A 22614-nucleotide genomic window follows, 5' to 3' on the forward strand; every position below is an offset into this window, starting at 1 on the left:
GGTCACCAGTGTATATGCTAAAAGAGAATATCTAATTCTTCAACTGGAGACAGCCATGTCACAACTTCATTAAAAGCCTGCATCCTCCCTCTGAAGCATTCCTATGCGGGACAAGTCTTTACATTTATTGTTGCGGCCACCGGCCAGCACAACACAACAGTGCGGGACAAGTCAATGCCGTCACTCTCCCCCCGCCCCGCTCTATAATCTGACCTCCGACCACACCGTTGCACGGTTTCCAGCCCAGTGCCTGTTCGATCACCCAAACCTGTAATAATCATTTCTAGTCTCGACAGCTAGCAAAATAACAGAAGGGAAGAAAAGCGACGTTAGGATGGCTAAAGGCGGAGGCGGAGGCTTAAGGATGGTTAAGGGTACCGAGAAGGGCTCTGTGCAAAAGAAAGCTGAAGTAGGGCAAACGGAGGAGACGGAAAGGACAAATCTATAAAGCAAGAAAGTTCCCAGTTGTGTGATTTTTTGTCCCCGTGCTTAGAAAGCTCAATTGATCACTGCTTCTGTGTCACGCTTTTAAAAAAAGAAAGGGGGAAAAAAGGGGGGGGACCCCTGCGCCTCTCTGCACCCCCTGCTTCAATCCCAAGGCACTTTCAAATGCAAATCCCTCCCCAGGAGCGAGATCAGCCCGCTACAGCAGAAACCCAGCCCCCGTTGCGCTTCGCTTTTTAATCCCCCTTGGCAAGAGAAGAAGAGACCGCGGTGGGGGCCGAGGGAGGGCAGGGTGGCGTCGCTCTCGGGCCTTGGAAAGCATCCTTCCCAGACCCGGGCCGCCTCCAGCGGTGACCGTCCCCAGGGGCGCCCAATGCCAACTCTCGCCAAGCGGCCTCCGCCTCCGACCGCCCTCCAAGCAGGCCCGGGCTGCAGCCCCTCCCCCCGTCCGCCCCCCCCCCAAATTGACGCCCCACTTAAGCGCTGAACACCCCCTCCGTCCCCCCGCACGCGCACACCCCCCTCTCGCGCGCGCCCCCTCCCGCCAGCCACGCGCCCCACCTCTCCTCGCCAGCAGACGCGCCGACGACCAGCGAAGAGGCTCGCGACCAGGCGCGGCGCTCCGATTGGCTGGCGAGGGGGGCCGCCCGGGCGGCGCAGCCCCCTCGCCGCTGACTGGCCGCCGCCGCCTCTGGGCGCGCGCTGATTGGCGGGAGGGGAAACCCCCTGCGCCGGAGCCGCGAGGCGCTCGCCTAGGCGAGCAAGTTCTCTGCGCCGACCGCCCGGGCACATGGTGGAGGGAGGGAGGGAAGGCGGCGAGGATTCCGTCGCCGCCGCCGCTGCAGCAGCCCCGGCCGTTTGGATTAAAGGCTCCTGAGGGGAGGAAAAAACCGAGAGGGCGGGGGAATTACACAAACAAACAACAACAACAACAAAACAATCAGGTAAGACGCCCCGGGAGCAATTCGCTGCAAGGGCAAAGGGGAGGTCTCTCCCCCCACCCTCGTCCTTTGCATCCTCGTCCCAGCGCAAAGTCAGAGGGACGGGTCTGCGGAGAGGCCGGCGGACCCTTAGCAAGAAAGCCAGCAGAGAAGATCGGTGGAGGCAGAAACGTAGCCACTCTTGCACGAGGGGGAAATAACAGCAATAATAATAATAATAAGCTTGCCTTTTGCCGTTTATGCATTGGAGGTTTTGCCTTGGATTTGCCACTCTCTAGATGCACGTTTTCCCCGTCTGAATTCTCAAAACTCTGCAGGGTTTTTTTTGTTTTTTTATTTTATTTTTGAGTTTTGAGAATCCGGATGGGGAAAATGTGCCTCTATGCATCAGTGGCCTTTGCTCCTTCAATTTCCCCGGAGAGAGAAAGTGCTACCACATTAAAGTGCTACCACCATTGTGCTTGACCTAACGTCCGGTGCTGATGGTGTGGACCGACGAGGTTAGTGATGCGGGAAAATCTCCTCCAGTCACCTCTGCCCCAGGACCCCCCCCCCGGGGGGTATTTCACAGCTTTACAGATCTGGAGGTGGAGAGTGCACATGCCTGTAATTGGCATTCATTTTGGAGGAGGGGGGGCTCTTCAAGGCTGTGAAGGTTTGGGGCTGACCTCCTTCCTGGACCCATGTGCATGCTCCCCTGGGGGTTGTGTGGAATTGGCTCTTTGCGCTGGATGCTCAGACTTCCAAGTCAGTCGATATGGGGGCGGGGGATGGACATGCTGCCTAACGCTGGGGTCTCACCTCTGTGTTTCAGGTGAGTCCCAGTTGCCTTCGGAAGGATTTTGGGCTGGCCAAACGGGATGGCTTTCTGGGAGCGGGGCAGGGGGAGATTGTGGTCACTGAAGCTGTCCGATTCCGCAAATGGAATCCTTGATACTTTAATCTGTTTTCACTGTCGGGAAGAATAGCTCGGTGTGATAGATAACGTCTGGAGTCCACGCAGACTTGAAATGGCATGTCTCCGACGTGACATTCTGCTTTGTCATTTTTTAAAAAAAAACTAAAGGGAACGGCCATAAAGCATTGTTTATGATCAGATTTATGAACAGATAAAATGAACAGTGGCAAAAACCTTTTGCAATACCAGCATGTACAAGTTACTTTGGTTCCCCCCCCCCCCAGTTTATTGTGCTGATCTTTTTTTTCTCTTGATGCTTTGAAGATGGTATGTGGAAGGTAACCTTGCTACCTGCTGTTTTGCATGAGCTGGGGTGTGTGTGTGTGGGATTTAGCAAAACTAGGTTTTCTTTTGATTTCCTTGGCTGATGTGTAAGTATCTGGAGAGACAGGACAGGTCAGTGTCAAGAGAATGTGGCATAGGTAACTTGCTCTGCTTGTTTTCTGGCGTCTGAGTTGCAAAGGCTCGGTCCGTGGAGGTTGGCAGGGGAGGCACATACTGGTACGCTGGCATTAATGTTATTGAGAGTTTCCGAGCTGATGGCATGAGAGTTAGGCTGTTAGGCAGTGACATGACTTTATGTCTCATTAAAAGTGTGTGCTCCATCTGTGCTGGTATGATGCCATCTGGGTCTGAAGATGAGCTGTGACTTCTTGTTCGTAAGGTCTGGCTTCCAAACCTGCCTAATGTGGATGGCCTGCTTCATTGGTAATGATGAAACATCAGTCGAAATAATGGCGGATTCTTCGATAATGATGAAGAATCAGCTGAAAAAAAGTACCAAGATGAACTCTGACTTTTTTTTTTTTGGTACTGTAGTAATCTTCCCGCTAATTTAAAGTCCCCGTTTTCAAAGCAGGACAACTTTGATATCAGAAAGGATATGTGGTTGCGAGCGAGCAAGGTTCTCCGTAGGCAGATATCGAGAAGTTCACAGGCTTTGCTCCGGTGCATGAAAGATACAAACTAGTTAACATGAAAGAGGGAAAGGAGCAACCATCCTCCGATCTGGAGAAAGATATTAAGGTTTGGAGGGTTAACAAGAGGACGTTGTGCCTTGGCAAAGTGGGAGCCGGCAACTAATTAAGTCAGCGAGCAGCTCTAACAAGTATGCTCCCAAGTCTTAAGTCTCCTTGTGCTGATTGAATCAGAGGGTGCTATTCCCTTTGCAGAGATGGAGAATAATTCTACCCTATTTGTAGGATTCCGGTTCATCCTGGAACTGGGCAAAAAAAATCAAAAACCCAACACGTTCCCAGGCTTGTCATGTATTTATTATTCATGCATGAGTGTATCTCATACCCTAGGACTTTGGAGCGTGCATGTGCTTAACCTTTGGAAAAAGTCAACTGCTCAAGGCTTGGCATATTTGCCATTCACCCAGAAACCCATACAGGAGACCTCCTGAGTTGGTGTCTTTTAAAAAAGGGGTGCTTTTTAGTTTGGAAAACACTTCTGCGTACAGGTGGCTAAGGCAAGTTGGTTATTTTCAACTTTTAAGTGCTGCACAGGAACAGCCTAGAGTCTCTTTGCTAGAACAGCCGTGGACGAAGCGAGTCTCTGTTTTGCATTCCGTTGGCTATTTCACAGCCAAATATTGCAGTAACACATTTTTTAAAAAAATATCCTCATTTGCTTTAGCTGAGCGTGCACCATTTGTTCATGCCTGCTTTGACGCCAGCCCTGTGCATTGCTTTCTCTTGGCAATAAGGAATCGGGCGAGCCTTGCTGAGTGAGAGTGCATAAAGACAGATGATGCTTACCTCAGCCTGTGCCTGACACAGCTTTATATCCAGCTAGAAGCAGCAATACGTGAGTGCCTCCTCTGGGAATGTCTTGGCTCTGCAGGAAGAGGCCACAAAGTAATCCCTTTTCCTGGGTGTTGCGGAGATGGGCTTATCTTGAAAGGGAAATCAAAACACAGAGACAGAGAGAGTGGTCTAACAGCCAAAGAAACCTTGACTATACAAGGTTCTAGATTTTTTTCCCCAGAAGAGGGTTGCCAACAGGCCTTGAGAAAAACACCCCATCTCTTAAATCGAGACTCTGTGGGATGTTCCTTACCTCCATGCCACCAACAGCTTCAACTGCCCATTTCCCCACATTAAACCTCTATGAAAAGGACAGGACATTTGTCACCAGGCTGGTTGGTAAGCCTGGCCATATATGGACTTTTGAGGGGGAGGCGTTAAATTTGTCTTCGGTAGAAGTGGGAACTGAATGCATGCCTGCGTTGGTGGGGGAGACAAAAGGAAGTATGCCAAAGATTTCAAAAACGTTACGTGTGTTGGCGGGCTAGAAGCCCCTTGATGTGCCCTCAGTGAATGGAGCATTTCAAAATGGGGGTGGCGGCCTTCATTCCTTGTTTACTTCCCCCAGAAGTCACACATGGTGAACCTAGAAACGAATGGGAGAGGACTGGATGAGTAAATGGCAAAGGCTAATTTGAGAGCAAGCCTAGGCGTGTTTACTCAAAAGTAAGTCTCAGTGGGGCTTACACCTAGATAAAGGCATAGTGGATCATAGCTGATAGCAAATGGCTTGGTTTTGTTCAGGTCTTATTTGAAAAATTAATACACACTTTGTAATTTTTTTTTATTAAAACTCATCCATCTTAGTAATGTGCTATGAGTCTATTGTGGGAGAAAGGCTTTCCTTTTCCCTCTGCTGTTCGTTGTGGAAATCTGTTCTTGCCAACATTTGCCTCTTACCGTTCTCTCTATTTGTCAAGCCCTTTCACCTGAGTATGAAGAACTAGTCCTGTTCAGCGAGGCCAAACATTTGGAGTGAGGCACATTCCTTGTAAAATAACTAGATTCAGGTTCTAGGAAACATGCTGCGCACATGCTTGCTCCTTTGTTGGATATTTAGCCAAGTTAATGACAGGAAGATGTGGTCGGTTGTTAGTAATGTCATCCGGTGCAGAGAGCTAAATGGGTATATTCATGTCAGATTGACTTGTTGAGACTTGTCTTATTGTGGGGGTCCTTACAATACTCGTTCCAGTAAAAAGATCTCTCTATTTTGAGACCCCTCTGAGCCGGCAATTGCAAACTATACTGCAATTTAACTATAATTGCAATAGATGCTGTAATTATGTAGATTTTCTTTGCTGCCTAGGTTCATGACAAGTGTCGCATTGAGCATGCCTGTAAAATTGAAGGGGATAAAAATATTCCTATGACTGAAGAAATACATGCTTGCAAGCCCACAGAACGACTTCTGTGGTATATGGAAAGCAGATACAGCTTGCCAAAACAACTGGGAAACAAAGCAACAAATGATAAATTCCACAACTACTACTGATCATCTTATCACAAAGTAGATCCATAGCTTCTGTGGCTTCAGGGAGTCATAGTTCAGACTCCAGGGGCAGCAGTTGATAGTAGAATTATAACTGACGTTCAGCACATTATTTGATTGAAAGAGTGAAGAGTAGAGTGAAAAGTATTTATAATGCAATCAGCAAAACATGAAGGGATAACTCTTGAATCATTGATGTAGGTGGGGTATAAATTTCAAGCTGCAGTTGTCGTGTACTTTACATCAGTGGTGTTTCCGGGTGTTACAGGAATCGAGGGTAATAACTGAGCAAAGTCATGCTATGGATGTGTTAAAGTAATTAAGAAAATTGTTTGTGAAAGAAGCATTGAGACGTTGAAGAGCCTCTGTGAATTTGTGATGAATCTGTCCCTGGACCATTGCTTCATGGAAGAAAATGTGCTAGGAAGGCTCTTAGAATACCACCTTCCCTTGCTAGTATAACTTTTTATGGCAGTAATGCATTGAGGAATGTGTAGGATGGAATGAAAATACTTATTGGGCAGAGACCTCTAAACATAGATAACCTTCCAATCGAATGGAAGACAGCAAACCAAGATGGAACGGGCATGGTATTGAGTTTAGAAGTGAAATGGGGAAGAAGTTGTGGAGTCAATGGAAAAGTATCTCTAGTTTCAAAGCAAATAATAAGAAACATGTTTATTGTTATTTTAAATACTGTTTTGCTGATCATGTTATAAATATTGTTCAGCCAATGGTTCCTGATCTGTAAACCAAACTTATTGATAGTGAATGTAGTTCTCATAAACAGCTAATTAGCATATTTAAAGTTTAAGACAATTATTGTGAATCCTGTATTTTTGTTAGCATAATATCTTCATTATGATTATTAATATATTACTGTTATTAATCGTACTTTGATACTAGTATTTATTGCCTATTGCATTAACTTGTGAGTTAATCCTCTTGATTTCATTAGGACTTGCTTCCATGTAAGTGCACTTACAGTGTAACCCTAAGAACACTTTCTGGGGGTAAGCCCCATTGACTTGGTTTCTGAGTAGACCTGCTTAAGATTTCTGTTTAGGATTACAACATTTGATTCTGATAACCTTTAACAAAACAAAGCCCCCTCAATTTACTTGGAAGCGACTTCTACTGTCACTGGGCCTTACTTCAAAGTAAATTTACTTAGGATCAAGCTGCTAAAACAGTCACAGAAACCATTTGGCTGATCTATTTTAAAGTAGAATTTCAATTCCAAATGGGAAGATACATGCAGTGTCTTTCAGTAAGTTTTGTTTTCTAATTAAAATATATATTTTATCGGTTTTCTAATTAAAAAATAATATTTTATGTATATACGTATGTGCAAAAATATAGGCAAGTATATAGGTAAATGTCAACCCTGGTTAGTATTTGGATGGGAGACCACCAAGGAATACCAGGGTTGCTGTGCAGAGGAAGGCACTGGCAAACCACCTCTGTTAGTCTCTTGCCATGAAAACCCCAAAAGGGGTCGCCATAAGTCGGCTGCGGCTTGAAGGCACTTTACACACACACATATAGGTAAATACTTAGGAGATACTGTGTATTGCTTTTTAAGACAGTACTCTTATTCTCCCCCTAAAGTAAACATGGGGACTGCTGTATTCTATTCTACAACAAACCACAGCATCTGAAGATTTACATCACAGAATTTGCTTCTCTGTGTTCTAATACCAGAAAATCAGACTAAAATGCTAGATTACCTCTCAGTACACTCACTTCATCATTTAAAATAACAACATGATTAAAAACAGAGTTTTTAATAGAACATACGGATTTTTTTTTGGGGGGGACCCTTTTGAACTATTTGATCTTCAGTTATAATTAGATGTTTAACGTATACGCTAATTGCATTTGCAAATAATTTTTCCTCCAGCTCTTTTTTTGCCTTTCATCAGTTGTATATTTTGAAGACATTCAAGGTTGAGGCAAGTGCATTTTAAAACAAAAAATCTTAAAGTCACTTTCTCCTTCATTTAGTACTTTACTCCTTGAAGCAGATATGACACAAATGACACCTAAATCGTAGGAGGAAGGTGCCATCTCTTTATTGCTTTCGGTGGTAGTAATATTTGTTGCTCAAGCTGACAAACAGAAGCCTGAATGTGTGCTTTGGCAAGTAAAAGGCCTTTTAGGAATATGAAGGCTGGGGTGATATTTAATGACTTTGTACAGCAAATGATCCTGATACGAAGGTTGTCCCGACACATACATATAGCCCAGTAATGTGTGTTTGTGCATTTGTAGCTGTAATACATACATCTATATTGAAGCAGGGGATAAACCGCATTTAATAAATAATTGACTGTTCCGCAAGAATGCAAGGATATTATAAACTAGATATTGCTTTCTCATTTTTTACAACTTATAATACTGCAGTGTTAAACAGACTGGAAAGGCAAAGAAATAAAAGTAAAGAATTTGTGCAGATAAAATAACAGCCATTAAGACTAAAGCAAGTAAACTATCCAGTTGGAAAAATGTGTTGCCACTTAACTGAACAAAAATAATTAGAACAATGAAACACCCTGCTCAAAGCATTAGAAAATGGGTAAATTACAAGGGTTTCTTCCAAACTACAGAAAGTATTCTGTAGGCCAGTGTTCAGGTTTTTTTCCCTGATATTCAAAACATAAAGGAAAAAATGCTCAGGGATTTGGATAGTAGGGCTGCAGAGATGCATGTCCGGAGCTCCATAACTGTTCCATATAGTTATTCTTTTGTATATTGTGTCTTGTACTATGAAAAGCTAGTACTACGAAAGGGCCTTTGAGATTTTTCACTGAAGAGTGGAACTACACAAGGCTGCTGCCAAAAATGACATCCTTGTGTCAGGCATCCTCCTTACTCTTGTAATATGTAGCTCAGCTAGCCTTGTAGGCTGATATTTCCCTATCGACAGCAGGTAATGATGTGGAGCAAAGCTGAGGGTAATTCTCACTATAATAATGTGAAGACTCAATGTAAATTAAATTACATATCATGGGATTGGTGGCGAAGGGTGTTTTGAAACAAGACTGCCATTATCTGCAGCAGCCCAGTGTTTTTGTTAATGTATGGCTCTGTATTCAGTGTCAGTTACAATATATGTGTTGCATGAAGGACATTCTATGTGATGGATCTTTCCTGAGAAGCACGGGCCCGCACTCACCTGCGGGCCCCCATTTGTCGGCTCATCCTGGGGGGTGGGGACTCAGGATAGTGCTGGTGAGGCATGGCTTGCCCGGCTGGCCCTGGACCTTGGGGAAGAAGCAGGGGCCCTGGCCAGGCCAGTTGACCCATTGCCACATAATGGCGGCCAGCAGGGAAGTTGGCCATAGCTGCAGTGTCTTTTTGTATGGGAACTTTTCCTACCTGGCTGCTTGCGTCCTTGTCCCTACCCATGGATTCAATTGGGCCAATTAGGCCAAGGCTTGTCAGGGGCAAGGCCTGGCCAGCAGGACATAGGCCTGAATTTTTCACTCAGTTCCGCTGGCTGGGGATATAAGGAGCCCTTGCCTGCTCCAAGATCACTTACCTTCGGATTGTCCCTCCCTCCCTCCCTCCCTCCCTCCCTCCCTCCCTCTATTTTGCTGTTGTTGTGTTCTGGCTTTTGCATTATTGTCACAACTTTTGGCAGTGTTTGCATGGAGCCAGATTCAGTTTGGGGGGGAAAGCTGGTCTGCTTTTCCCTTTTCCCGACTCTGGGAATACCAATAAGGGATTTTGGGGGAGGCCTGGAATGGGACATGCCCAGCTCGGGGGCTGTCCGGGTGGCTTCCTGCCAAGTGGCAGGGGAACCTCACTGCAGGCTCAAGTCCAAGTGGGTCTCGCATATTGCCATCCCAGGCTACTCCCCAGCAGGTGGCCCTGGGAGTAGAAGATGCATTGGTCGGCTGGTGGGTTGGCCGATGCCTTGGATCCAGTCCCTATGCTACGCCAATACCCTTAACCAATAATGTTGTGGCTGTTTTTTATTCCAGCAAGTTGTCTGTGTCGTTATTGCATGGTAGGATTTCCCCTGCAAGCTGTCTGGGTCTGTATATTGCATGGTAGGGGTTGGGTTTTTGGGGGGCTGTGTACTGTGTAAGTGGCGCTAGTCACTCCCCCCAGCTGGGTCAGCAAATATCTATTGCGTTTTAAATTTGAAGGCTACTCAGTTGTGGTATACCACATATACATTATTTACAGTGGTGGCTTTAAGTATAATTTGGGTCCTTTCAAAGCATTGCGGTTTGGGCCTGACAATTTCTACCCTTTTCTTCAGGTGTGGAAGAAAGAGTAGCAGGAATGTTTGTCACAATAAAGGTTACAGCAGTTCTGGAATATAAATGTTTCTTTGGAGCAAGACATTTCAAAGTGATTCAAAAAGAGGCTCTAACATATTGCAAATGTTTTACTGACATTTCTTATGAAAATTTAGATGGTATTTTTATCTCTGTTAAATAACAATCTGTTGCCTCACTGAAATAAGCTGACAGTTTATCAATATCAGATGGCTACTACAGCTAAACTGGAGCTGTGTGGCTGGAATTGCAGCTGATCCGCATTCTCACAAGCTCAGTTCAGACATCGTGCCAAACCATGGTTAAGGACGCTTTACTAGTTTACAGTGTTGCTTAGATTCATAGTTTGTGATCAGCCAGCAAGCCAAACTCCAGATTATTGTTTTAAATGGATGGGCATTCAGTATGTAACTAACCATAATCTGACCTGTTTGATAACTTTGAAGGGCAATTAATACACATAAAATGACCTCATAACTTTAGACCTGAGCAGAATAGGCAGGATGGGCCAGCCCTGGAAATTGCTTCCCAGCTCCCTTTACCCCCGACATCTTTAAATTTGTATTTCCCTAGGGTGGTGATGGTAAGGGATCAACAGCAAGATGAGAGAATGACCTGAGAGACATGCCATCCAACCAAGCCTATGTTTGTGCTGTACAAAGATTCCCTGGTTGGTGTTTTGTGCTCAGCATGGCTTGGGGAAGAATTAGGTTTACCAGATAGCCTACCACGGCAAGCAGTCTTTCAGCCACAGCTCCTGGCACTGCTGTTCAGTGGGGGCAAAAATGGGGGTGGGTGATATGACATTGCTGTGGCCCAGACTTTTGCTCCTGCTGGAGGAAAGAGGCCAGCTGGCAGCCCTAAGATGACTCCCCTGTGTTTCCCTTTGAAATGTGATTCCCTTTGAAACCAATGTGAACAACTATCAATTTGATTAACTAACCTGAGCATGTAATTGTGTGTGTGTGTGTGTGTAAAATGCCGTCAAGTCATAGCTGACTTATGGCAACCCCTTTTGGGGGGGTTTCATGGCAAGAGACTAACAGAGGTGGTTTGCCAGTTCCTTCCTCTGTATAGCAACCCTGGTCTTCCTTGGTGGTCTCCCATCCAAATACTAAACAGTACTTAAAAAAAATCAAAACCTGAATAAAGTTTTGGGGCTCACCCTTATTAATCATAATCTATGATGATGTCTGAATGGGCAAACCATAGCCAGAGCTCCACCTCTGGAACTAGCTAAACCATAGAAACAGCAGTGCTGAATAGAAGAAATCTGAAAAGCAGTAATTTAGGGCCAGCCACTAGGGTCTGAAATTCACCAGGAATTACAGCTGATCTCCAGATTGCAGAGATCCATTCCCTTGGAGAAAATGGCAGCTTCAGAGGGGAGACTCTATGACATTACATCCTGGCCAAACTCCCTCCGCGGAGTTGCCAACCTTAAGCAAAATGCAGCGCTAAATCATTGTTTGGAGAGCTGATGGAAAGCAAAAGGAGGAATAATCTAAATCATGGTTTTTGTATGAATTTAGAAGATCACTCCATGGTTTGTATTCTCACAGCCCTTAGGAGGCCAGGAAGGCGCTGCGCCAGCGTTAGTGGCCCCAGTGCCGGTGGGGAGGCCCGGGCACTGGTCTCAGGGTGCTGCTGTAGCAGTGCTGCTCAGGGATGCTGACGGGGCCTTCTGCTGACGTCCCACTGCTGCGCCGGTGTTTTCTGGGGGTGTTCCGGCATCCTGGGAGGCATTCCCAGGGTGGGGGAGGAGCTGCCATTATGCAGCCTCCTGTCCCTTTTCGCCCCGGGTATGCCGGCGGTGAGAAGAGCGAGGTTGCACTTGCTTTTTAGCAGGTGCAGCCTCGCTTTTCTCTATGGGGCGAAAAGCCCCATTTAAAATTTTAAAAGCCTTTAAAAGTTTTTTTTTTAGTTTTCTGCACTGGGGAAATGGCCTCCTCCCTGCCGTTCCCCCACGCTGAAAGCTCAGGAATGCACTGTAAGTAAAGTTTAGCTCAAACTGTGGTTTAGCATGAGGCTTGAATTGAACTCCACACCATTTCTCACACGTCCCCCCCCCCAAAAAAAGCCATTTTGGTTGAATTACTACCCATAAATTGTAGAAATTCAATGACACCTCTTTTTGTTGAATTATTATGTTGTATCTAAAGCTGTGCCCTGACCTGGATGGCCCAGGCTAGCCTGATCTCGTCAGATCTCAGAAGCTAAGCAGGGTCAGCCCTGGTTAGTATTTGGATGGGAGACCACCAAGGAAGTCCAGGGTTGCTGTGCAGAGGAAGGCACTGGCAAACCACCTCTGTTAGCCTTTTGCCATGAAAACCCAAAAAAGGGGTTGCCATAAGTCGGCTGAGACTTGAAGGCACTTTACACACACACACATCTAAAGCTGTGGCTTAATTAAAACTTTCTGGTTGAGCTGAGGCCTTTTGTTTAAAACAGTGGTTCCCAACCTTTTTTTGACCAGGGGCCACTAGGACTTTTTTGTTCGGTGCAGGGACCCCAAGGTTCAAAATAAAAATTCCGGGAATTTGAAAATAAACTTTAATCATAACTGTTAGTTAAACATTAAACTTAGAATTATATTTGAATATATATATATTATAATAGAGAACTTTTAATTGAAAATGTTAATTTATTATGGGTTTATAACTTTGTTTCGTGGACCTTAATTTAGTTCTCGCGGACCCCTGGGGGTCCATGGACCCCTGGTTGGGAACCAGTGGTTTAAAAGATAGCTACTACAGGTGATAGGCCCAAGGTATAAGCAATCCATGAGAGCGTTGACAACTCCCAGCTCACTGTTGTTGTTGAATAATTGCCTAAGGTGATGAAGTGATGCTCCATCATGACTTATCATGTAGTTCTTGTGATGTTAGCTGTTAAGGCACAGATTCATCAATCACTGCTGAAGTTATCAGATCAGCAGCATAATCTGTAATCTCATTTTCGCAGCGAGCTTCAGTTCTGATTATTATGTATGTTTTACGATATGAAAATGGGCAAAAAGATTTTTTTTTAAGAAAAGAAACTAAAAGTCATGTGTGTGCATATTTGTGACGACTAGTTAGTTGAATGTAGCCAATGTTTTATTATAGTAACTACAAGCAGTGTATCCTGAAGCCATGTGGTATTTTAGAGGTCATTGAGGTCGTTCATAGAAGACATTTTCTTTCTGTGCCAAAAGACAGCGAGGCATCAGTATTTTAGGGAGGGAACCTGATTTTGCAATTGCTGCTGCTTAGTTAACATTGAAGGTTTGTGGTTTATCCTGCTATTTTCTTAAATGGAGACCTTTCTGTTGCTAGGAAGTACCTTAAAAGAGATTACAGAATCCATTTAATGTTTTTTTATATAGTAATCAGAAATGCTGTTATTTGCATTATGGCTTTGCCCTCAGGGTACGTTTTGGAGAATATTGTGCACTAACTGCATCACTGAAAGAACTGTGCCAATGGTTGTTAGCATAAGTGTGCTTTTAAGGCTGATGACAGTTATTAAATACATGACGTAGATTAATTTATTATCTGGGTGTTTCATGGTTTGGAGATCCAGAAATATGGAAGTTGACAAAGACGGTCTAATTTCTTTTGAGGCTTTCTAAAACATCGGTGTTCTTTTCTCGCTATTGTATATGTGACCTGGAGTCTGCTTTAATTTCTCTCTCATTTCTTTGTTAGCATTTGACATTTTTTCTAAGTTGTCTTGACTGCTTGACATCTTGCTCTGACAAGTAGGAGGAAGTCTTCCCACAAGAGGAATGAATGTTTATATAGAGTTAAAACAAGCATACAATATGCCTGCCATGTAAGCTGTACTTTAATACCCAAAGGCTTTGTCTTCTGAGCTTGGCCTGATACCCAGAATCATCCAGGAGCAAACCCCTGCAATGTATAAGTGTGTGTGTGTGTGTGTGTGTGTGTATTCATACTCTTAATGTTCAGTTTATGTCTAACAATGCAGAGCATCTCATCATGACTAAAATCAACTTTCTGGCCCCAAATGTGACTAGGGTTGCCAGGTTCCTCTTCGCCACCGGCGGGAGGTTTTTGGAGTGGAGCCTGAGAAGGGCTGGGTATGAGGAGGAGAGGGACTTCAATGTCATAGAGTCCAATTATCAAAGCGGCCATTTTCTCCAGGGGAACTGTTCTCTATCGGCTGGAGATCAGTTGTAATAGCAAAAGATCTGCAGCTAGTACCTGGAAGTTGGGAACCCTAAATGTGACCCTTGTGAACCATTTTCCTGTGTTCCTAACAAAGTCTACTAAAACTTGAGATATAAGGATCCCCTATCAGAGAGAGTGAGAAGCCAGCACGATGTAGTGGTTAAAGTGCCATATGAGGACCTGGGAAACCCAGGTTTAAATCCTTACTTGTGCCATGGAAGCTTGCAAGATTACCTTGGGCCACTCACAAACTCTCAACCTCAACCCTGGCAAGTTTTTGGATGGGAGACCTCGAAGGAATACCAGGGGTGTCACGCGGAGGCAGGCAATGGCAAACCACCTCTGGACATCTCTTGCCTTGAAACCCCTATGGGGCCACTGTAAGTTAGCTGTGACTTGATGGCAAAAAACAAAAAAAAAATCAGAGAAAGGCTATACTGCAACATAAGTTTCATCAGGCTTTTTCTCCCTGATCATCCAGGTTCATGGCCAACATTGCAATGGACTTTTAAAAGATTTTTTTTTTTTTTTTACCTTTGGAAAGATACATGGGCAGGAATTTAATGTGCTGCAGAAGTTACATGGTGTGCCTTTTGAAAGCATGGGGAAATGTTGATCCATTTACCAATTCTCTTTAAACTGGGGTACATGAGGTTGAGGCTAACACATTCCCCCTGTGTATATGTAAATCCCTATGAGAATACAAATACAGGCTATTCTTTTTATGAGAGAATGTAAATACAGGGCATCAAACGTACAGACCCTTTCCTAGTAATAGTAAATACAATTTCAGACACCCACACAACACACACACACACACAAACAACATCAATCAGTGGTAGTAACATAATCAAAGAAAAGCACTCCGAATGTCAAAGTATTACTTCTTGCTTTCATTTGATGGATGAAATGAAAAGTTTAGCGGAGTGCGAGTTGCAGCAAATGAAACCTGAAAGAAATGTAATTTTGCAAGAAATAATTCTGACAACAATTCTTGTCTGTTCCCCCGTATAGGTACGTATTATACCATTTCTCTTGTGAAGGCTATTCAGCAGTGGAGACCTTTTTTAATCGAACGCTCCACAAATTATTATCTCTGGACTCCCAGCTGACACCCGCTAGAGCCTACAGCTACTAAGCCAACTGGAACTGTTCCCACTCTCTTGTCAAGGTTTTTTTATTTATTTTATTTTATTTTCCTCATGCAGGGAGAAGAAAAAAATGAAGTTGGGCAAAGTGGAGTTCTGCCATTTTTTGCAGCTAATAGCTCTTTTCCTCTGCCTTTCTGGGATGAATCTAACCGAACTCTCAAGATCCAGGACAAAGCCCTACTTCCAGTCTGGGAGGTTACGGACCAAGCGCAGCTGGGTGTGGAATCAGTTCTTTGTGCTGGAGGAATACATGGGGACCGATCCTCTCTATGTGGGCAAGGTGAGAAATCTGATCAAACTTCACGAGACACAGATATCTTACTGATGTAAAACATGCATATGGTATCGTTGTGTTAATGTAGCATACAATATGAGCAGATACATTTGTTCTGGAGCAGGCTGTTGGAAGTAAATTCCATTGATTTCTACAAGCTGCACTTTACAAACACCTTGAATGCCATAGTTGCCGACACCCCTATGGGTGTACCCACACTTCTGTCTATGCAAGTGACTCTGATGTCATGGTTTATAACCGGGCAGATAACATTTTTGGGAGTTCTGTCCAGTGTAAAAGTAGTCTTGATTCTAATGAATGGGTTTGGCTTGAGTAGATGCTCCCTCAAACTATGAATACTTCCAGATGCAAAGATGACAGATTTTGTTCACATTTCAATGTCAGATCTTGGCCCAGGATCAGAAACCTCTTTTTGCTTTCCTCTGGTGCCCTGTGTGGCACATTTATAGTTTACCACTAAGACTTCTGTAGTGTCCTCTTGGGAGCTGAACATTCATTTGGAAATCAATGAAAAGTGTTTTTTTACAACTAGTTTTAAGCTGTTGTGTCTTTAAAAAAAACTGTTTGCATTGCTTTCTCATTATATACGAGACTTTGCTAATTATTGTACAGCAGTTTATGAAACATAACCTTATAACCAGTGTTGCAGCTTTAAAAAAATTATAAATGAGGACCAGAGTACCAACCTCTTGTTACTGCCTTACCTCTTGTTACTGCCCTGTTCTTTGCAATTGACTTAAGCAGTGTCTAGCTTAAGCATCTCCTTGCAAAACATTTCCCCCCTTTCTTTCAATGGATCTATGTTCAGAAAGTAATTGCTGTATTCGAGATACTGATTTGCAGCCTTGAATATGTTATTTGGGGTTCAGGAATGAAAATCATGGGTGTTTTGTTGGCTTCCATAGTTCACAGTTTGTAAATATGCCCCAGACAATGTACCTCAGGCATGCAGTTGCATGGAGGGCTGTATGAATTGGTGTGTGTTTGTGCCAAACCTCTGCTAATAGAGCCACAGCTTCTACTTGGTAATTCCTGAAATCACAGTGGCTAAAAAAAAATTGGTTAGGTAAGGTCCCTTGCTGTTGACACAGGCTTTCAGTCTGAATAGGGAATAAAACATTTAACTAGTTAGCTTGTTGGGCTTGTCACACATACAGACCATTGGCAATAGTAGGGAACAAGTGGGTGACTTGCAAACAGACTAACTGCAAATGTTTGTTATTGCTGTAGAGTATGCTGGATGAAAATGGATTACTTTGTGCTTTTGGTACTTCAGCGAGGATTGTTTGGCATACAAATAATAGTGCACAGCACTCAAAGATTCTGTGCATGTGGTTTTGAGGCTGCAGAAGAAATATTGTGTGCTGTTATATATTTGAGAAATACTGTAATTAAAGTCTGTATGGAAATACAAGTGCACAGGCGGATGGACTTAAAGATGTGCATGCAACCATAATATGGGAATTTCCATATTTTCTTTGCCTGCTTAACCATGCAACTCTAATGTTCTTTAATTTATTTGCTTTGGATTGCATACTGATAAGAATATTTGTCTTCTGAAAATATGAGTTTGGCAGCTCAATTGCTCCAAATGTAGCCTTTCTAAAGCAACAATCAACATTTGACAAAATAAAACAAAACTGGACCATCTCTTTTTTTAATTATTTATGGCACCATTGGTGCAGTTCACAACCCACTAAATTCTGTTCTGACCTAATCAGATCAGTAGCCAGAATCCACTCAACGTGGGTCTATAACTGTTTGATGTTTCTATAATGCATAAGATTTGATCCAGTATTAGATCTCGCTTTTATGGGTGTTTTATGCATGGTCGCTTTAACCTCCTTTATTCCTCATTTCAGCCAGGATCCAATTTTTCAGAATGCACGATATCTCATTCCTTGGAAGCCCAACACTGTTTCGATGCAAAATCAACCCGGCTTTTCCCATTCCTCTTCTGGCCCAAATTAAACCATTCAACCTGGCTCTTTCCGGAGTCACAGAGCATGCATACTCCGTTCTCAGGTTGAGCTTCCCCACGGCTTCATGCCCCACCCTTTTCGAACCCCCTCCTCAAATGCCGGTTAAACAGGGGAAAACAGAAGATTGGCTTCTCTCACAGCCAATCACAAAGCAGTGTGTAAAGAGGCGGGGATTCAAGTGCTTCCCTCTACCTTGGGGCTCTTTCTGAGCAAAATAAAGGCTTTTTTAAAACGAGGCTTGGATTTCTCCCCCCCCCCTTCTTTCAGGTAGCCTCATTTTTTGTTTTTTGTTCTTAAAATGCTTTTTTATGTGGCAGTTGGGTTTGGGGGGAAGGAAATCTTCTCTCATGGGGAGCACTGCAAAGTAAGCCAATTACAAAGAAGCATTTAAAGGGGTGGGGCTAGATTTGAGCTTGGGAGACTGTTTTTCTGTATTCAATTATTCGATTAGCACACAGTTTCGTCCCTGATCATTCAAGCCAATGCATACAGTTTCCCCCAACCCGGGTTACTTTAATGTGTGATGAACCCAGGTCCAAGCAGGGAGCTCCAACCCATGCATAAACAACCATAATGGTCAGAAGTGTGTTCTGATTTATTTATTTATTTATTTATTTTTGGTTGACTAGATGCACTTTGCTAGTGTAGTCTCGTCACAACTTGGAAAGTGAGCAGGGTTGGCCCTGGTTAGTACTTGGATGGGAGACCACCAAAGAAGTCCTGGGTTGCTATATAGACGCAGGTAATAACAAACCATCTCTGTTCATCCCTTGCCTTGGAGATCTGGGGTCACCATAAGTTCGCTGCAACTTCATCGTACTTTCCACCAGCACCAGAGGCACTTTGATCTGATTCAGCAAGGTGCTTTTAATATTAATCTCATTCAGTAAATGCTCAGTAGAGTTTTAAAGGATGAAATAAATCGGACAAATAAATTTGAAGAATAGTGGATAGATCCCCAGCCTCCCTCTGCCATTATCCTTCTGCAACTGGTAATCACAACTGGTATACTACTTCTGAACATAAATGTTTTAGTCAGCCATTATGGTTAATAGCCACGGATGGATTATCCTCTAATAATATGTCTAAGGTCATTTTGGAGCCGCCTATGCAAGTGGCCACCACTGCATCCTGTAGTAGCATATCCCACGATTACATGTTGTGAAAGGAATCTTTTTTTAGAATCTACATCCCATCAGGTGACCATGAGTTATAGTATCTTAGGGGAGAGAAATTCTCTGCAAGTGGAGTGACCCCAACCACCCTGGATTTGTATCACTCATGGTAAAAAAAGTATTCCATGCCAAGGTTAATCATAGTGGAACCCTCATAGCAGGTATTCCATGTAAACTTTCTTTTTCACTTTAAAGCATCTTGTCTTCTCAAGACACCCAGTGACTAACATCTGTCAGAATCTTCACTAAGCCTACAATTCAGGTTCTTATTTCCCCCCTCCCTTCTCTCAAGTGCTTCCAGTTCAATAACAATATACTATGCTCTAGGCCATTAGTTTCACTGTAAGGCCTTTTCAAATCTTTGATTGTGATTATACATTTTATTCCTGTTTGGGTGTCATCTCTCTCTCCTCCAGCCAAATCAGAGGGGAAAGAACAGGTGAATGAGGGAATTGAAGTTTAAGAAGTATGATGTCCAGAAGTGTACATAATATTGATAACTTAAATAAGACATATTTCTTTTTAGTGCTGCAGGGGATCCATGATTTATTATATATCATTTCCCAAAATGATGTTTCTAGTGAAATCCCAATGTCTAAAAGAACAGCAAGGCACAATGCATGCTGTATAAGAACCTGCTGTATTTATTAGGAGATAGAGTTGCCAACTTAGGAGAAGATGGGGAGTGGGGACATAGGGGGGTGCCATTGTTGCGTGTGCTGTGACATCACTTCTAAGGAAAATGGTCAGTCTTACTCTAGGAGCCACTGGAAACTGGTAAACCCATCAAGTTTTTGGCAATTCCTACAGCAACATGACATCACTTCTGAGTTTTCCTTGCAAGTGACATATTGCATGCAATAACATAGCAGGAGACCTGGCAGCTATATTGTAATAGCATCCCCGAGTCCACCAAAGGCTTGAAAAAAGATCACATCTCAAGAATTAGATCACCAGAGTAAAGTCACTCTTTAGAAGAGGAATATTGGCAAACTGGTCAATCATTTAGTGAGCTCAGAATGAAAACCCAAGTTGCATAAGATTTCTGTCCTGTAATGTGCAATTTATGTTCAGCTAACAGAACCCCAGCAGTGGTCCTGAGGACTATTCATAGCCTCTTTATGTATTGCATATTCTGCTGTTGTTCATATTTGGGCGAATTAACTCTGTCATGGGAGATGCTGAACTGTATTGGTCCAGTCCTCATTTTTCCAAGTCACTGGAAAGCAGAGGCATGGTTGATAGTTTCACCTGCTTCTTTTCTGGGGGAACTCTCCCTCTTGCACAAATATGAATGGAGTTGCCTCTTGCACAAATATGAATGGAGGGTCTGAATAGAATCGGGGTAGAGGGCTGATTGGTGGGAGAATCTTATGAGCATAATCCGTTCTAAATGGTCAAGAGGCAACTGGGTGTGTGCCAGGGGTTAAAGGGATTGGAAACCCAAAGGGGCAGTTTGTGGAGGACTGTACATGTGAATTTCACGTACACATTTGAACTAACCAGTCAGATCTTTGGCGTCACTGTTCTGTGACATTTTCATTCTTCTGTTTTGATGAACGCTTTATCTAAACTGTATCATTAAAACATAAGACTGCTCTCCCCCAATTCAGTTTTGCTGGGAAAAAGCACATTAATTAACAGCTTGTTTAAAATGAAAAATTCAAAAGCTAAAACTTGTTTCATCTGAAGAAACACTTATGTAGTCGGTTATTGTGCAAAAAGCTTTATGGTTCGGGTTTTCTTTGTCTTCATAACTGTATTGTGCTAGAGGTCAGTCACATTCCCATTTTTCAGATGTGGGACAGAAGTTGAGAGCCAAAGCTATAAAGAAACTTGGCTGAGTCCAGCACTGTAATGGAATTTTGTGTCTCCCTCAGGAAATTCAGGGCACTTTTCATTGCTTTGTGTGTGCTTTTAGCTGAGGATTGTATTCTTCCAGAAAACAAGGGGGGGGGGAGCATGACAAAGCCCTAGGTGTTTATTTTTGGGCAATGATTATCATTAACTCTGATAAACCCACATCATTTTATAATTCAGTTAATTATGTTTCCAAAAAATGCTCAACTTGCAGTTTTCCCAACTTACCCATCCATAATCAGGCAAGGCTTTGATATGAGTTGGCATTTTTAAAAACCGTACAATAATCTAGTGTCAGTGTGTGTGTGTGTGTGTGTGTGTGTGTGTGTATATATATATATATATATATATATATATATATATATATATATATATATATATATATATACACACACACACACACACACACACACACACACTGAACCTTTGCATTTTTAATAAAAGGTGTCCCTTTTAAGATGCTGTAACATGAGTGTTTTATTTTGCTCTGATAAAAGTGTGATAAATGAAAGGGCTAAGACTCTGATCCTAATTATTTATGGCTTTTTGTCTTACAGTATTTTTTTTAATGACAATCCAGTATAAAACAGCCATCTGTCTTGCATTCTAATTATAATATTAAAGACCTGTGGTATATTTTTCCATCACATCAGATGCTATTGCTAGAAACTTTCAGTTAAACACTTTCATATTTGTAATTTTTGCTCACTTAGAGAACACCTGTTTTGTCTAGAAAGCTTCCCCCCCCCCAAGGAAAAATGACTTTGCTGCTTGCTTAGTACATAGCAATTGCAAAGATGTTACCAAATTAACATGAAGCAAGAAGCCACACACCTTGCCTGAGGAGGGGAAATAGTTGATTTAATTCTGATGGCCATACTGAAGGAATTTGTGGGACTGGTACTATCTGACTGGATGGTAGTCAAAGGTGTTTTTGCGGAAACTGCTCGGCCCTATGACAGTGGATGCCATCTTGTGACCCACGCTGTTTATAATTTACGTGAAGACCCTGGGAAAGGTTCTTCAGAAGTTTGGAGAAAGGGATTGTCAAGAATGTCGATAACACTTAGCTCTGCCTCTCCTTGTCAGTAGAATCAGGTGAGATTGAGCTTCCTGAACAAATATTTGGAGGCAATAACAAGTTAGATGTGGGCCAATACCGCACAGCTTCCTCCAGACAAACCTGAGGTGCTGCTGATTGATAATATAGCCTGTTGGGGACCTCAGTTGTAGCTTCCTGACCTTGGAATCTCCACAGGGATTGCCTGATGCCAGGTCTAGGTTTAGGTGCTAGATTAACCCTTTCTTCCTCTAGGACTTTTGCTGATTTGCTGTTGTTTTTTCTTCCATCTCTACTGATCTCCACTGTTTCATTTATCTGGCTAAGACTTCTAGTTTTAAAGCAACTATTCTGTTCTCAGTAGTACAAGATCTTTTATTGCTGATTTTCATAGAATCATAGAGTTGGAAGGGACCACCAGGGTCATCTAGTCCAACCCCCTACATAATGCAGGAAATTCACAGCTACCTCCTTCACACACACCCAGTGACCCCTACTCCGTGCTCAGAAGATGGCCAAGATGTCCTCCCGCTCATGATCTGCCTAAGGTCATAGAATCAGCTTTGCTGACAGATGGCCATCTAGCCTCTGCTTAAAAACCTCCAGGGAAGGAGCGCTTACCACCTCCTGAGGAAGCCTGTTCCACTGAGGAACTGCTCTAACAGTTAGAAATTCATCCTAATGTCTAGACTAGCTGAAGTTATTATACTGGGTATTTTCATTTCCACGTGATATTTAGTATTTTGCTGATACGTACTTAAATGTTTGTTGTGAACTGACTTCAGAATATTGTGTCGAAAAAGCTGGCAATAAATATGGCTACATTCCAACTGAGTGCCTACGGAGGGACCAGGACTGCATGCTTACAAGGCAGTCCTGTCCTAAGCAGAGTTACACATTTCTAAGTCAGTTGAAGTCAAATGAACTTAGAAGGGTATAACTCTGCTTAGAATGGCACTGTAAGATTCCTTTTAGTAA

The 22614-nt window shown here is 43.2% G+C and overlaps 1 protein-coding gene across 1 annotated transcript in view; it reads left to right on the forward strand.

Moving 5' to 3' along the window:
* Nucleotides 1-15324: 15324 nt before the first annotated feature.
* CDH7 (cadherin 7) overlaps nt 15325-22614 on the forward strand; it is a 129226-nt gene continuing 121936 nt past the window's right edge. The window contains exon 1 of the mRNA XM_056854073.1: nt 15325-15544. Within this exon, the coding sequence (XP_056710051.1) occupies nt 15335-15544 (210 nt within the window). The 5' untranslated portion in view covers nt 15325-15334. The remainder of the gene's footprint in view (nt 15545-22614) is intronic.

The sequence above is a fragment of the Euleptes europaea genome, chromosome 8 (assembly GCF_029931775.1).
Source record: "Euleptes europaea isolate rEulEur1 chromosome 8, rEulEur1.hap1, whole genome shotgun sequence".
In the NCBI taxonomy this organism is placed as follows: Eukaryota; Metazoa; Chordata; class Lepidosauria; order Squamata; family Sphaerodactylidae; genus Euleptes; species Euleptes europaea.